Source organism: Chrysochloris asiatica, unplaced genomic scaffold, assembly GCF_000296735.1.
Source record: "Chrysochloris asiatica unplaced genomic scaffold, ChrAsi1.0 scaffold00059, whole genome shotgun sequence".
NCBI classification, from domain to species: Eukaryota; Metazoa; Chordata; class Mammalia; order Afrosoricida; family Chrysochloridae; genus Chrysochloris; species Chrysochloris asiatica.
The window spans coordinates 15,867,856-15,885,619 of NW_006408577.1; the positions used below are offsets into that span (position 1 = coordinate 15,867,856).

The following is a 17,764-nucleotide window of genomic DNA, read 5'->3' on the forward strand; positions in this document are numbered from 1 at the left end:
GAGAGAATTCTGAAAGCAGTAAGAGATAAGCACAATATAACATACCAAGGGTATTCCATAAGAATCGATGTGGATTTCTCCCCAGAAACTCTAGAGATGGAAGACACTGAACCCAATAATTGCCAACCAAGAACTCTTTATCTAGCAGTGTTGGCCTTCAAAAATGAGAATAATCAGAAACTTTGGGAATTTGTCATTACCAGATGAGTTTTGTAAGTATTACTCAAAGGAGGACTCCAAACGGAAAGACAACACAATTAAGAATTAAGTAAAATGTCAACTTACCAAATATAGGTTGTATATTCATCATAGATGGAGACCAACCAACAGCAATGGGGAATGGAGGAGCATATCAGGAATATTTTTATTATGTTAAGGTTGTATATTAACTGTTGTTGTAATTGTAAGTTGTATAATATAACATATGTGGTAACCACTAAGATATCACTAAAGAGAAACATTCAGAAGATAAGAAAGAAGATAACAGAAAGATTTGCCAAAAGAAAGCACACAAATGCAAGCAAAAACAAAAAAATCAGAATAAAAAAACAAAAGACACAAAAACTCAAAAAGGAAACAAACAAAAACAAATAGGCACATAAACCAGTGGAATAGAAATGAGAACCCAGAATTAAACCCAACCATCTAAGGACAATTGATTTTTGATAAGTGGTCAAAATCCATTCAGTGGGGGCAGAATCAGTGTACTTAATAAATGGTGCTGGCAAACTGGAAAATAAAAACAGATAAATGAAACAGGACTTATAATTCACTCTATACACAAAAACTAACTCTATTGGATCAAAAGCCTAAATGTTCAATCTAGAACCATGAAATTCCAAAAGATAAAATAGGAAGAATATATGGGACACCATCTTTTATAAAAATAAAATAACAAATATTACAACAAATGTGTGGATAGAAGAAGACAAAATAAACAAATGAGGTCTTTTAAAAGTTAAAAACGTATGCTCATCAAAAGATGCTGTTAAAAGAGTAGACGACCTTTTAACAGACTGGGAAAAGTCTTTGGGAACAACTAATCTGATAAGGGTCGAATCTCTAAAATCTATAGAAAACTGCATCAACAAGATGACAAACAACCCAATTAAAAAATGGGCAAAGAACATGAACAGAACCTCCACCACAGACGATATTCAAGTAGCCAGCATACATATGAAAAGATGTTCAAGATCATTAACCACTGAATCTGTTAAGTGCTATCCAGTCAGTATCTGATTCATAGTGATCCTGTATGGTTTCGGAAGAGCAGCTGGTAGATTTCAATCACCTGCCTTGCAGTTAGCAGTCTAGTGCTTATCCTACAGTGCCACACCAGGACTCCCAATTAGTCACTGTGGTTGTTGCTGTTAGGGTGCTGTCAAATCAGTTCCAACTCATAGTGATCCTATGCACAACACAACGAAACACTGCATGATACTGTGCCATCCTCACAATTGTTGTTATGCTTGAGCCCATTGCTGCTGCCACTGTGTGTCAAACCATCTTATTGGAGGTCTTCCTCTTTTTTGCTCACCCTCCACTTTACCAAGCTTGATATCCTTCCACAGGGACTCATCCCTCCTGATAGTATGTTCAAAGTATGAGAGATGAAGTCTCACCATTCTGGCTTCGCAGTATTCTGGCTGTACTTCTTCCAACACAGATTTGTTTGTTCTTCTGGGAGTCCATGGAACTTTCAATAGTATTCTCCAACACTACAGCTTAAATGCACCAGTTCTTCTACTAGGATCTTTCTTATTCATTGTCCATCTTTCACAAGCATATGAGGCTATTGAAAATATTATGGCTTGGGTCAGGCACACCTAAATCCTCAAACTGTTATCTTTGCTCTTGAACTCTTTAAAGAGGTCTTGTGTAGCACATTTGCCTGATATGTCATTTGATTTCTTGGCTCTTGCTTTCAAGAGTGTTGATTGAGGAGCCAAGCAAAATGAAGTCCTTGACCATTCAATCTTTTATTTACCATGATGTTATTTAGTGGTCCAGTTGTATTTTTGTTTTTGTTATACTGAGGTACAATCTATACTGAAGGCTGAAATCTTTGATCTTCATCAGTAAATATTTTAAGTCCTCTTCATTTTCACCAAGCAAGGTTGTATCATCTGCATATTGCAGGTTGTTAATAAGTCCTCTTCCAATCCTGATGCTGCATTCTTCTTCACATAATCCGGCTTTCTTGGATTATTTGCTCAGCATACAGATTGAATAAGTATGGTGAAAGAACACAACCCTGACACAAACCTTTGCTGATTTTAAACCATTCAGTGTTCCCTTATTCTGTTTGAATGACTGACTCTTGGTTTATATACAGGTTCCTCATGAGCACAATAAATGTTTTAGACTACCCTTTCTTCATAGTGTTGTACATAACTTGTCATGATCCATACAGTCAAGAGCCTTTGCATAGTCAATAAGGTACAGGTAAACAGCTTTCTGGTGTTCTTTGCTTTAAGGCAATATATATGTGAGGTCAGTGATAATATTTCTAGCCATTGTTGTTGTTAATTGCTGTCAAGTCAGTTCCAACTCATAGCGGGCCTGTATAGAGTTTCTGAGGTGGGGTTCAACTGCTGACTTTATGGTTCACAGTCCAGTCCTTATCCTATAGTGCCACACCAGGAATTCTTTTAGAAAGATGCAAATTAAAACGACATTGAGATGCCATCTTACCTTGACTATATTGCTCTAAAAACTTTCATTAAAAACTCAATAAAATATTTAAAACCATCCAACACAAGTTCTTATAATCACAAAGGCAGAAATGAAAGACCTGAAGTTGTGTATGTAGTTGGGGTGGGATGGTTAGGAATGTGAAATATGAAATCCTACAGTGGTCTGAGGTTTCAGAGATTGGAAGTCAGAATATAGAAATGTTCAAAGGAGTCACGTGTCCAGTCCAGTCCTTGGTGGATTACAGCTTATTTTAGGGCTGTTTTCTCATCTGTGTAAGCACCTGCTCTTACAGGAGGGCGTCATGGAGGCCTAAGAGGTAAGAGTCCTAGCAAACATCTGCACACCACATGATGGTTCACTCCATTCTCACCAATCCTTGTAACCACCCTCTGGAGTGTAGGTTAGCAGTCTCCCACTTTATTGGGAATTGGAGGGATCATGTGGCTGGTGCTGCCATACTGTAAGAGGCAGAGCCCACCATGGTACTATTACTACGGCCCCACCAATGCACACCAGAAACACAAAAGGAAACCAGCAGATAAAGGAATGGTGGAGAACATTTTCTGAAGATGCATTGTTTAAAATTCTTTCTAAACTCTGAAATGATTCAAGAGCACCACGTTATTGTTGTTCATTGCCATTGAGGTGGTTCCAACTTAGGGCGACCCTGTATAGGGTTTCCTAGGAGAAACTGGTGGGTTTGAACCACCGACCTTGTGATTAGTAGTAGTCTAGTGCTGATCCTACAGCACCACACCAGGACTCCAGGGACACGATAGCTATTGTAGGTATGGACGTGCTTTCTCGAGGGCAGTGGAGTGTAGACTTGAGCCATAGGAGACGCAGCAGAGAGAAAAGAGAGAGAGTTTCCTCATAGGAATCCCAGCAAGCCAAAAGTATGTGATGAGACCAATGGCAGTGAGGGGGTGGGGTGAGAGGGAATCAAGAGGGGTGCCAACCAGCTTGACCTCTCTCAGGGAAGGTTTTACGATTCCGGTCAACACAGCATGGACATGGGAACCACATTGTCACATTTCAAAGACTGATGGTCTCATCACTTCCTGCCCATGTAACCTTGTGCCTCAGTTTCCCTATGAAGTACCTAGGACATTAATAGTAGAACCTTCTTTATAGTGTTGTTGTAAGGGTTATATAAATCAGTACCAGTGAAACTCTTCAAATAGTGTCCAATATCAAGTGACATGTTATTGCTATAAGTGCCATTGAGGCGGTTCTGACTCATAGTGGACCTGTATAGGGTTTCCAAGGAACAACTGGTGGGTTTGAACTGCCTATCTTGTGGTTTGCAGTCCAGTGCTGATCCTACAGTGCCATGAGACTTTGCTGAATCAATTTGCATCAGGTTGTGAACTTCTGCTTTACCAGCACCTTTCTGAAACTTGAAAATGAGGTTACGATGTCCTACTTCTTCCTGTCTCGAAAGTTCAGTTACCACAATTCTGCCCACCCTTGACTTTATGAACCCTACTGTTACCATCTCTTCCCCCACTATTTCCTAACGTTCCTTTAGTCACCCTTTCTGACTGACTGAGTCCCTGATCTCCTAGCTCATCTTCTTTTGTCCACAACCTGCATTTTGTGGCCTTTCCAATTCTTGTAGCATATAAAGCAATGTTCACATTTTCTGTTCACTTACAATATAGTAGGAGTCCTGGTGTGGCACTGTAGAATAAGCACTGGACTGCTAGCAGCAAGGTCGGTAGTTCAAACAAACTAGCTGCTCCTCTGAACCAACTTGAAGGCATTTAAACAATAGCAGGTGTCATATTAAAATTCTATCAACAGGGGGAGCTCAAAGAATAGCTTAAAATAAAATTATCCTGATTTAGCAAGCCTGAAAAAAAATGAAGAAATAAAATCATTCTGATATGGTTGCAAGATTTTGCAATTAATTGGAAAAAATAAGAGCAGATAACTTCAAAGTAAAATAAGAAGACATTGTTAATAAGATAGTGGCTAATTTTTCTATAGTAGAAGATTTACTGAGATTTCCAACTCCAGGAAAATTCAAATAAAGATTATGATTTTACGTTAATAAAGATGTCAATGTACAGAGGAGTTGAGCAAAGTACATTTACTCTCTTTCTCTCTCTTTTTTTTAATGTAAGAAAAGTTCAGCAGAATTATGCTTAGTCTGTTCAGACATAGTAAATAATATTCAGGAATGTCAAGCTGAATCAAACTCTGCCCCAAATTTCAACTTTTACTTATAATGTACTATTCTTTACAAATGCTTAGGAAACCTTGATGGGTTTTATAAGATGGGAAGAATAGTTATCTCCCTCTAATTAGAATTTGTAAAAGATCTTTACACTTAAAAGCCCTACACACCTGATTATCTTGTACTAGAGTGACCAGCTTGGGGCTTTGCCCTCAGTTGAGGTTGTACCCTGGCAAGTATGCTTAGTTCATGTTTGGTGGGAAAAGACGTTGGCAAATGTTCTTTAACACATAAGTAAGGGTACGAAGAATTCTTGGAGGGGAAAATGAGAGGATATTCAAATTTTGTGATGGATCGTGGTTTTGTGTTGGTGGTCTAGATTGGTTGAACTTGAATGCAGGAATTATAAAGTGAATTCTTTCAAAGAATTCAAAGATCTTTCTCATAGGAATTGTAACTATAAGGCTAAAAGATGGAATCCATTCAAACACACCAGAAAAAGACTTTCTTACACAAGTGGGTGATCCTATATTTGCAGCATCTTTTGAGGGGGCAGAGTTGGTTATTGTGAAGTACCATCAAGTTGGTTCTGACTTACAGCGACTCACTACAGGTTTTCCGAGGAGCGACTGATGAGTTTGAACTGCCGACCTTTTGGTTCAAACTGACCTTGCAGTGCTGCTCTTATCCTACAGTGCCACCCACACCAGATATCTTTGTTGTTGTTGTTAAGTGCCGTCGAGTCGGTTCCGACCCATAGCGACCCTGTACAGAGTTTCCGAGGGTGTAAATCCTTACGGGAGTAGAAAGCCTCATCTTTCTCCCGCGGAGCGGCTGGTAGTTTCGAACCGCTGACCTTAAGGTTCGCAGCCCGATTCGTAACCACTACGCTACCAGAGCTCCTTACACCAGATGTCTTAGAGGGGGAAAAATGCAGTGTTTCCTGGTCAGATCATCTGTCAAGAATCATATTTTCAGAGCATGGTTCAAACCTAGGCTTTCTAATTCCAAAAAAATGTAAAGAAAGAATTGTTGTTGTTGTTAAGTGCCGTTGACTTGGTTCCAACTAATAGTAACCCTGTATAGGGTTTACAAGAAGTGACTGGTGAGTTTGAACCACCTACCTTACAGTCAAGTGCTAATAGATGCTTAATAAATAAAATTCTCACAAGTCACTTTCAATCCCGGATTCGACCATTCTCTTATTTACTGGGAGTCCCTAGGTAGTGCAAAAAGTTATTGTGCATGGCTGCAAGCTGAAGTGTTGGAAGCCAAGTCCATTCACTGGTACCTGGGGAAAAAGTCTGGTGATGTACACCTGAAAAATCAGCCACTGAAAACCCTGACACACAGGGGTCACCATGAGTTAGAACTGATTCAGCAGCAAGTGGTTTACTATTTATTGAGTTTAATGCAAGTGCTCAGTCTGCTTCAGACTGTTCTTTTAATCAGTTCATTCAAATATAGGTAAAGGTTCACTGATAAAAGAAAGTAACAGGGGGGTTTTCACCTGTGATTTTTCTCATAGTTTTGAGCCTTACCTTGTACCTGTAGGAAATGAGTGATTTTCTGGTGTGTTTTTTTAGGACTTGCTAAAAATTATGGCACATTTGTAAAATGTAATGTAATATAACCTTTTTAAACCATACCCTCCGAGAATGTTTAAAATACAATTGAAAGGAGGTCACGATACATGGCTATATGAAAAAAGCAGATTATGAAATAACGTCTATCATCTATTTTTAGGGCACAATATACATACATCAAAAGCTAGAAGGATGAAAAAAAAATTTAAAAAGCTAGAAGTATGTGTACGAACCAAACTCTTGATAGTCACTGTTTACTCAGCAAATCATGCTCTTCTCTAACATTTTTATGCAGCTGTTCCATGCCATTGGTTACAATGTTTACAGTGTCACCATTTTAAGTATTTTCATGCTGTTTGCTCTGTTTCCATTGATCTAGCTTCCCTTTTCCTCTTTGCCTTCTCACCTTTGCTTTTGGGTATGTGTTGACCATTTGTTTGAGAGAGCATATTACTCACATGTTACACTGTTTTGATCTGTTATTTGGCTGAAGGTTGACTTGCTGAGCTAGCTTCAATTTCATGTTCAAAAGTTATGTTAGGAGACGGAGTGAGTGAAGGATCAGAGGAGACTCCCACCGCCGTTGTCTTGGAGATAAAGGTATGGACATTCTTTTTTTTTTTGTCTATGTTCATTGGTCACTCACTGTCTGCGCACCTCCATTCTGGTGACTAGAAGGTGTAGCTGAGCAAGTGGACATTCCCCCACCCACAGAGAGTTCTACTACACATCTTCACCAATCTATTCAGCAGAATCTAAGAAGGGGAAAGGCACTGCTTAAAACCAAACAGCTGCCCAAAACGGATACAGCCAGCCCTGATCTGTTTATTACTAGGAAAAAGGCCTGAATGGGGGTTGTAGAGTGAGAGGGAGACAGACTAAAATGGAAAGAGGCCAAAAGTTAAATCCTGAGTTACGTCATAAGGACCAACAGTGACATCTTGAAATTTCTCAGGCAGCCTTGAAGGTAAGAAACGGAGAGAGGGACATTAAAGTCATACTCATATTTTGCTACAGAATTGTTTCCCCATTCTTATCTGTGATTATAGACTATAGTATCCTATCTGGTTGGTTTTTTTTTTTTTTTTTTTTTTTTTTTTTTTTTTGCTATTGCTGTTTTGTTTTCTGGTCCCTGTTTTACATTCAGGGGGCTCTTTCTCTCCCTATGATCACATCTACCTGAAGGCAATCAGAAAGCATAATAAAACATCAACATATTTCATGTAATTATTGAAATCACACCCAACTATTGAAGATGCCTAAGAAACAGCTGACCATATCGGCACATGTCCAGAAGCAAGATAGAATGACTGAGACAAATGAGTTGGAGGTAGACCTGGTATTCACATTGCAAGGAGGATAGGCTTTGGAACTACCTGAGAAGGGATTCAGGAGAATGATATTGAGATGCATCCCAACGCTTCACAGATGGGTTCAGAAAAATAAGGAAGAAGTTTGGAAAGTGCTACAGGAACAAACAAATAAGATAGATACAGCATTGGAAATAATTCAAAACTGCAAAAAGAGTTCCAAATGATTAATGATAAAATATCAGAAATGGACAATACACTGAAAGGGCAAAGGAGTAGAATTGAAGAGGTGGAAGCCAAAACTATTGAGCTGGAAGACAACTCTCTCAATATTGCTACTATAGAAAAGCAAGCAGAAAAAATGATAAAAAAAAAATCTGAAGAAAGTCTAAAATTCATGTAGGACAACATGAAGAGGAATAACTTAAGAATTATTGGCATTCCAGAACAGGAGAATCACACAAGTCCACAGAGATAGTTGAGGAACTTCTGGAAGAAAATTTCCCAAACATCCTGAAAAATGAAAAGATAGCATTCAAGAAGCTCAATGAACCCCAGGAAGGATAGACCCCCAAAAGAAAATCACCAAGACATAGCATAATCAAGCTCTCCAAAATCAAAGATAAGGACAGAATCCTAAAAGCAGCTAGGGAAAAGAGAAATGTGACTTACAAAGGCAAGCAAATCAGATTCAGCTCTGATCTCTCACCAGAAACCATGTGGGCAAGAAGGCAATGGGGAGACATATAAAACCCTGAAAGAAAAAAAAAAAAAACTTCCAACCAAGAATCGCCTACCCAGCAAAACTATCAATTAAATACAACAGTGTAATCAAAACATTCCAGGATAAACAGAAGCTAAGGGATTTTGCCAAAGTCAACCCCATGCTTCAAAAATATCCTAAAGGGAGTTCTTTGGACTGAGAACCAACAAGAACAGACAACAACTAGAGATTGACATATATGGCAGCATCACCCGAAACTCAATCGAAAGATGGAAGAGTCCAGAACAGAACAAAACTGTAAGAACAAATTCAGAGGATCTGGGAGGTCAGTCTATGATCAAAACAGTTAAAATGTGAAAGAAGGTAAAAACATAGGAACAAAGATCCAGCTGGTGAGGAGGTCAGGTAGATTATAGGATAAAATAGATTGTTTTAAATGAAGGAAAAAGTCAATAGGATATACGGTAACCTCAAAGAAAATTAATATTTCACAACAAACCGAGAAAATGAAAGTCCAAGAAAAACATGGAAACATTAAAACTATGATGAAACTGACAACAATGAAAAGGAAGCAACAACCCGGCGCCACTCATCAACCACACCGCACACCAGATGGCCCGTCTACAGACTTTTATTGAGGATGAGGAAGCCTGAAAATTTAAGCCCTGGATATACGGGATCTCTGACCATTTTCCCTGATGCTCACAAAAGTTAAATAGGTCTTGGATTAGACCTGATTCGAACGAGCTGTTAGGCAGCCAGGTATTTTGGTTGTCTAATTTGTATTGAGGTCAAATTTGAGTAGATAGACGTATAAGACGCTTAGATTCAAGGTCTAAGCCCTCAAGGTTTCGGAGCAAACACCCTAAGGGGGACTCTGTAGGTATGGAGGACCTGAAACCCATAGCAATCAGTAATAAGACAACAAACAGTGCCTGGAACCTAAGACGTCTCTTGAGGTTTAGACAGTGCTGCACCTCAGACCCTGTCTGAGGTATGGAGACCCAGGCTCCCAGCGGAGGCATCCCTGCCACAAGGAGGGGGTCTGTAAAAGGAGGCCGCACCACCCTCTGAGGCGTCCCTCCAGCGGGCGGGGGGCGGAATGGACATGGACAAGTCCCGGACTTGTTCCGGTGAGTTCCGAACTCACTATGAGAGACAAAGAACCTGACGTCCGGTCTGTGTCCTGGACGGAGTCTTATGTCCTGGTTACCAGAGTCCAAATCTCCACACCCAGGGCATCCACAAAAGAGGACTTACCTGAGCCAGAGGGCTGAAGAATTAACTAGTGTGTGTACCTCACTAGTATTACGGTTCTTTTTATAGACCTGTCTATTATTTGACTGAAAATTGAGCCATGGGTGTGAATTCATTTCTAGATCCTTTCTTATTTTTTGATGTGCACATTTATTGGTATGAATTATCCTTTGAGTACTACTTTTGATATGCCCTAAAGGTTTTGGTGTGTTTTAATTTGCATTTTATTTTAAGAATTTAAAATTTTCATTTCTAATTTCTTCTATCACCCGTTGTTTTTTTAAAGTAAGGTGCCGCTCAGTTTACATGTATTTGATATTTTTTTCCTTGCTATTGATTTCTAGTTTTGTAGCATCGTGATCTGAGAAGATGCTTTGTAATATTTCAATGTTTTTAAATTTATTGAAGCTGACTCTGTAACCTAAAATATGGTCTATGTGGAGAATGAGCCATGTTTGTTAGACAAAGATGTGTGTGCTACTATGGTTGGGTGGAGTGTTCTGTGTATGTCTACGAGGTCAAGGTCAATGTCTATGAACTGCCTACCTTGCGGTTCAAACCCACATTGTGGTCCAGTGCTTATCCTATAGTGCCACACCAGAACTGCATTATTGTGGAGCTGTGTTTCTCATTTCAATGTTGTTAGAGTTGGTTTTATGTATTTTGGATCTCTGGCATTGGGTGTGTAAATATTTATTATGGCTATGTGCTTTGGGTGGATCGACCCTTTAATCATTATGTAGTGTTCTTGCTTCCTCTTCTAAGGGGATTTAAATTCGATTTTATCAGAGAGTATTGCCACTTCTGCTTTCTTTCTATTACTGTTTACTTGACATACTCTTCTTCATTTGATTTTTAAAACTTATTTATGTCTTATGTCTAAGGTATATCTCCTATAAACCGCATGTTGATGAGTCATGATTTTTTTTTCTTCTTGCCATTCTTTATCTCATGAATGGTGTATTAAAGCAATTACATTCTGTGTGATTATGGATACATATGAACTGCTGTCATTTTGCAATGCTTTGTGTGTAGTGTTGACAGTTCCTTTGTTTTGCTTAACTTTCTATGCTGAGTTCTTTCTGTTTATGGATTTTCTTTCCAATCCCTTCATTGCTGTTGGTCTTTTTTTTTTACTGGTCTTCTTCTTCTTCTTGGTTTTGGTGAGCAAATTTGTTCATTTTCTTTGTGTTTATTCTGAAATTTATGTCATGCTAAGTTTGTATATTCTGCTATACTTTATATCAGCTTGTCTTCTTCTCCATATGGAGGTTTTATAACCACAATTTATTTCTCATGTGGTGCTGTAGGATAAGCACTAGACTGCAAGGTTGGTTTGAACTGCAAGGTTGGTAGTTCTAACTCACCAGCTGCTCTGTGGAAACCCTATACAGAGTCGCTATGACTCCGAACCGACTAGATGGCACTTAGCAACAACAATTATGTTGACATTGTTGCTTACAGGTTGACATCTCTGGCTTCCTATTTGCAGTTTTGCAGTTTTATTTTACTCTTGAGAATTCCTCATTTGGGTTGGTATCTGGGTGATATTGTCGTGTGTCTTAATCTCAGGGTGTTGTTTGGTGCCACAGATTCTCTGCCTGAAGGAATCCCTTTAATATTATTTAGTACTTATTGTTATACAATTTTTAATAGGGACAGTTTGGTCTTTACAAATTTTCTTAACTTCTGTTTATCTGAGCCTATCTTAGTTTTACTGTCATATTTGAGAAACGATTTTTCTGAATATATGATTCTTGGTTTGCAATTCTATTCTTTCAGGGTTTTACACATGTCATCCCATTCTTTCTTGCCTACATGGTTTCTGCCAAGAAATCAGAGCTTTTAAGGTTCATTGGTTCCCCTTTGCCAGTGATATTTCATTTTTCACAAACTGCTCTCAGAATTCTTTGTCTTTGGTTTTATAAAGTTTGATTATGATATGTCTTGGTGTTTTTCTTTTGGGGTCTGTCTTGAATGGGATTTGTTGAGCTTCTGGGACAGAAATGTCGCCTTTCTTGATATTAATGGTATTTTCTGCCAATAAATCTTCAAAAATTCTCTATGTGCTCTTTTTTTTTTTTGGTCTCCTCCTGTTCTGGAATTCCAATCAGATAAAAATTATTCCTCTTGTTGGTGTCCTATATATTGCTAAGACTTCATTTTTCTTAATTCTTTTTTCTGATTGCTGTTCAAATAGAAGAGTATCACGGTACCTAACAGCACCTTTTTGGCCAATCCTTTCTTCCATTGATTTAACTTCACTTCTGTATCCTGCCATTGAGTTTTCTATTTCTGGTATGTCATTGTTAGTCTTCTGGATCTCTGTACAGTTTTCATTCGTCTATTTATTTTGTTATTGTTCTCCTGAATTCTTCTAGGTTTTCTCTCTGTGTTTCCTTTGATCTCTTTCCTGATCTCTGTGAGGCTCCTGTATTAAGCATGGTGCTGGGGGCCGGAGTATCCACTGTGCCCAAGTGTTGCTCAGATGGACACGGTATGCCACTGTGTGTGGATGAATTGGCAACTCAGTAGATGATGCAGTATTGATTGGCTTCAGTGTTTGTGCAGACAGCCAGCAGGAAGAGTTTGGGCGTGGAATGTGTGCTGTTGCAGCTGATAGAGCATTAGCTGTGGGCACTAGGGTTTCTTGCTTATCATTTTGTGAGCATGTATGGGTAACTGGTAACTGGGTGGGTGACATTAGAACTCACACCAGGAGGGTAGGATGACACATGGTGGTCAGAACAGGCACAAACCTCCAGTTTGCACAGGGGGCAAATAGCGGGGGTGTTGCTAGTCCAAAGGCACACACTCAAAGGATGTATCCTTGATCCACAAGACAGTGGCATGGGGAGAGTGATGTGGGAGGGGTGGTTGGGTGGAGAGCTCCTTGGTGCAAGTAGCTATGTGGAGGAAGGGGCACTACTAGTCATGTACTGCCTGTGGAGGTGGCTGAGTGGAAAATCAGGATCCTCAGCATGTATGGTAGGGCACATTCGCAAGCACCATGACTCTGTGGACTTCCAGTGGGAAGGCCGGGTGAAGGATTAGATGTCACCTGCATATGGGTCCCTGGCACAAGTGGCTGGGCAGATAGCGGATACCATCAGCCTTCAGGCCTCCGGTATGGGCAGCTGGGCAGAGAAGATAGGGGCAAAGCCAGTCCCTGAGTCCCCAGCACAGGTGACTTGGGTGGGGGAGTAAGTACCTCTGCTCCATGGGCCCTTTGTGCAGGGGGCTGTGGCAGCAAGGGAGAACCACGGGTCTGCAGGCCTCTGGCATGGGGAACTGGAGAGGTGGAATGAGTACAGTGAATGTGGCTAACTTGCACTGGGTGGAGAGTGCTCCTGCCTGGTGCTGGACTTGGGCACTGGGGCACTCCTGCTTGGAAGTTCTGCTTGCTTTGTTTCAAAACGGTATGCTCGGTAGGTCCATAATTCTGCTCGTCCTCTGTTTATGTGCAATCTCTTCTTCTACTTGGTCCTCAGTAGGTTCTTCAGCCTTCCACTTAATGCTCAGGGTCCCACAATTGCTATCTATATAGGACTCACTTGTTTTCTCTAATTGTTCTTGTATGTGGACTTAATGAAGCATTTAACTATCTTTGACTCTATCTGTTAGGCATTTTCTTTTGAGAATTTATTAGATGAAATTTTTATTTCCTTTTATTTTAGATTTTTCATATCGCCTTCAATGATCAATCTTTTTTTATAATTAGAAAATCAAATTTAATTTTACAAAAAAAGGTCAGTTTAAGAACTTTTAGAATAACTTATAAAAATAAAATACTATAGAATTATTTCCAAAAAATTTGTCAGAGAGAAAATATTTCCTACCTCATTTCCTTTGCTTCCAGCACTGGATTTCATTTCCTTTGGTTGCTTTGTAAAAGAAAACAACAGCGTTTAGATGGAGAAGCATTATCAGCTAAAGATCAAGCAATTGTACCTACTGTAGTGACTTTCTTATCACAGCTTTGACTTCAAGAATAGTACCCCAGAGAAGTGTAACTCATTGAAACCTGAAATAGTTCCCCAAATTCAACAGAAAAGAACTTTTTGTTTCACCTCAGGATGTCACTTTAGAAACTTTCACTGAGATAAATAAGTTGGTATACCATTGTTGTTGTTGTTGTTAAGTACTGTTGAGCTGGTTCTGATTCATAGCGACCCTGTATAGGGTTTCTGAGGAGTGACTAGTGGTTTTGAACCACTGAACTTGTGGTTTAAACTGACGGTGTGGGCTACTGCTTATCTTACCGTGCCACCTAGGACTCCTGGCATACCATTAAAACTATTTTTTTAAGCAAAGGTAGCTCTGGGAGCATAGTGGTTATGAATCAGGCTGCGAACCTCAAGGTCAGCAGTTTGAAACTACCAGCTGTTCTGCAGGAGAAAGATGAGGTTTTCTGCTCCCATAAAGATTTACAGCCTTGGAAACCCTGTACAGGGTCGTTATGAGTCAGAATCGACTCCATGGCACATAACCACCACCACCACCAATTTGAAAAAAGGTAATCATGTAAAATCTTTCAGAATCTCTCCAGTCTTCCACCACGCATGGAAAGCATCTACTGAGCTAAGGTGTGGAAGATGCCTCCCAATCCCTGTGAAACCAAATCTAACACAGAGAACCAGAAAAATAAACTATGGGGTGCCATACCATATGGCACATTAAGCTACTTAATGGCATTACAGTGGAAGACAACTTGGTGACAAAAAGTTAATAAGATAGGTTGCAAAATGGAAAAAAGGAAGAAGACAAATTAGTGTGTTTAATCTGAGTCCACTTTTTTAAAAAAGTATGTGTGTGTGTAGAGAGCTGGTGTTACCCTATATGTGAATGTGCTGGACTGCAAAGTCAGTTTGATCACAGGGTTAGTGGTTCAAACTCACCAGCCACTCTTTGGAAACCCTATACAGGGTCGCTATGAGTCGGAACTGACTCAACGGCACTTCACAGCAACAATAACAATGTGTGTGTATATATATAGAAAAAAGAGTGAAAGCATATAGTAAGCATGTTAATAGAGTTACCTAATCGTGAAATTGTAGATGAATTTTAGTTTTTAAAAAGTTTGCTTCTACCGCCTCTGCACACAGAGGATGGGCAACTTGGACATTGACTACCCAGAATGGGGGTGGGGGGGGGCTACAGAGTCAAGAAGTGACTGGCTTACAAGCTTTCAAGAGTCTAGGAGCAGAGGCCCCTGGGACCATCAAAGGAGAAGAGCAGAGAACGGAACCCTACCCAGAGAAGCAGTGATGCCAGGGGTGAAGGAGGCAGAGACAATGATGTGGGGAAATGGAGTGGCTGGGGACTTTGGACCCAGAGAGGGAGGGGGGGGGCATGCGGATGACCTGAGGGCAGGCTTGTAGGGTATACCCTTTGGTTGGTGGATGATGCATGAAGGGGATTGTAACCATGGCAAGGAAACAATATACGACAGGATCAATATGAAGCTAATGTCCTCCCATGTAAACCATCACATAATTCACAATAAAGTTTGCTTCTACCCCCTCTGCACATGGAGAAGACAGGGATGGGCAACTTGGACACTGGTTACCCAGAATAGGGGGGCTACAGAGGCAAGAAATGACTGGCTTAGAAGCCTATAAAGCATTTTAAAAAAAAAGTTTGCTTCTTTGATTTTCTACATTTACTTTTATACTAAAGTGTAATAAAATTATTATGCAAAAGGCACTAAATATAAAAGTACTCTGTAACTACAAGAGCCTGCAAAAACTAAGGTTTTGTTGTCTTATATATCATACCTGCTGGAATAAGAACGTAACCATTTTTTGGTCACCCCTTGTCTTTTCTTTTCCACAGGACATTTTTTGTGAGACAGACTTCTTTAAGTGAAGGGTCTCTTGCTATTGTACTTGTGATTCATTTACTTAAAGTTCTTACAGCAAAAGAATTGAGCCTAACTAGAAAGTACTGATTACAAGAATGTAAAATACATGGTCCTCAATATGTTTTATTTTGTTAGCAGTCTCATATAAAAGACACTCAATTAAAAAGAAATACATTCTTCAAAGCTGAAGACTAAACAAAAAACAAAACCAAAATATAAAAATAAGCATTTGATATTATATAAATTTGCATTTGCAGGTACCTTTCAGTTAACCTAGATTTTATCTTTTAAATAGTAGACCTTTTGGTGCCCAAATGCTCAGCTGAAGTACTTTCTAATATTAACAAATCAGACAAGTAACATGTTCCTGGCAAGAAGAGCCGTTGGGTCTTTGAGAATCTAAGAATTATGAAAAAGAGAAGAAAGGCAGGAAGAGAACTCTAGGTTAAGAGGAAGTGGTAAAAAAACAAGAAGCAACAGAATGGGGGTAGGCCAGAGCTTTCTAGACATGCTCAATCATACCCAGTGATATCATGTTTCCCAAATTATCCTTCTCATATGAAAGCACTTTTAGCCAGACATGTTTTTATTGGCTATCATTTCTTGGGGTGATTTAACAACTGAAAGCAGAAATGCCTATCTGTTAGCTCTATCATTAGTATAAAAAAGTTGACGGCTACATAATTTAGGTACTACATCATCATACAGTCCCTGGGTGGTACCAGTGGCTAATATGCATGAGCACTAACCAAAAGGTTGAAGGTTCATGACCACCCAGAAGCACTTCAGAAGGAAGATCTTGCATTCTACATCAGAAAATCAGCCGCTGAGAGCTCTCTAAAGCACAGTTCTACTCTGACACACATGAGGGTGCCGTGAGTTGGAATGGACACCATTGTTAAGAACTCAGACTTTCTGATGTCAAGTTCAGTGCTCTTTCTATCATTATAATTCTTCAATGAGGGCACATTTTATTTATTTGTATGAGTCTTAATCTCATGTGAGAAACCACATGAGAAGAAAATATAGTGAATTATAAGGATTATTAGTAAAGATGTATCTGATTTATAAAAATATTAACGTTTGTGTGATTTTATTGCCAAACTCACCAAATGTCGGAATTCCACTGAAAGACTCCCATTAGAAGATTCTTCAATAGACATGGCTTTAACATGAGTTCCACAAAGAACAAATCTTCGATTGCTAAAGAGGAAATATTAGCTATTTACATGGTCACAGGAAGAATGTATTGACTAAAACAACAAAAATGAGCAAAATAGGTGGCTTACCTTATAGTTGAAACATTCCTGTAAAACCAAGAAGATTCTTGAAATGAGTTATATAATATACCTAGAAAAAACATTCTATCATAGAGGATAGTCATTTGAAATATTGATAGTAATTATTTTTAGTAAGTCCTCATTGGCGTTCTGGTAAAAATTTGAACTTTAATATTTTATTATATTTTTACATTCAAATTTTGAATTTTAAAGTCAAATATATACTGTTAAAGAAGTAAAGTATAAAGCTTAAAGTCATTCAATAAAGGCAAGACAATTCATTTAAAACATCTCACATTTTAACATTTCAAAGTGAAATTAGAAACTTACTTGTCAATTGAAGCTTTAACCTTTACCTGATAGTTTAGCTCTGGCAATTTTATTAGTAGCCTGGGGGAAAAAAAATCAACAAAATATCAAAGATCAAATTTAAAGTATAACAGGCACTTTTTGTATTTACATATTTAACTATATTTATGGTATATGGAGTCCTGGCATGGCGTTGCAGGATAAGAACTACACTGCACTGCTAACCAACAGGTTGGTGGTTCAAACCAACCAGCTGCTCCTTGCAAACCCTATATAAGGTTGCCATGAGTCAACAACACTTAGCATCATGGCATATGCTTGAAAATGCAACTTAAAATATCTGCATTTGTGTATTGTTGTTGTTAAGTACGGTGGAGTTGGTTCTGACTCATAGTGACCCTGCACAGGGTTTCCGAGACTGTAAATCTTTACGGGAGCAGAAAGCCTCATCTTTTTCCCACGGAACAGCTGGTAGTTTCAAACTGCCGACCCTGAGGTTAGCAACTTGATTCATAACCACTATGCTACCAGAGCACTTGTGTATTCGTGTATTTTA

The 17,764-nt window shown here is 39.1% G+C and overlaps 1 protein-coding gene across 2 annotated transcripts in view; it reads right to left on the reverse strand.

Moving 5' to 3' along the window:
- The window catches only part of STAT4 (signal transducer and activator of transcription 4), a 139,458-nt gene that overhangs the window by 29,211 nt on the left and 92,483 nt on the right, over nt 1–17,764 (reverse strand). The window contains exons 11-14 of one of the 2 annotated variants that reach the window (XM_006864052.1): nt 17,230–17,289; nt 16,909–16,926; nt 16,729–16,822; nt 13,596–13,640 (exon numbers count right to left, since the gene is read on the reverse strand). In XM_006864052.1, coding sequence (XP_006864114.1) covers nt 13,596–13,640; nt 16,729–16,822; nt 16,909–16,926; nt 17,230–17,289 — 217 coding nt within the window. The remainder of the gene's footprint in view (nt 1–13,595; nt 13,641–16,728; nt 16,823–16,908; nt 16,927–17,229; nt 17,290–17,764) is intronic. The other variant, XM_006864053.1, reaches the window with a different exon arrangement.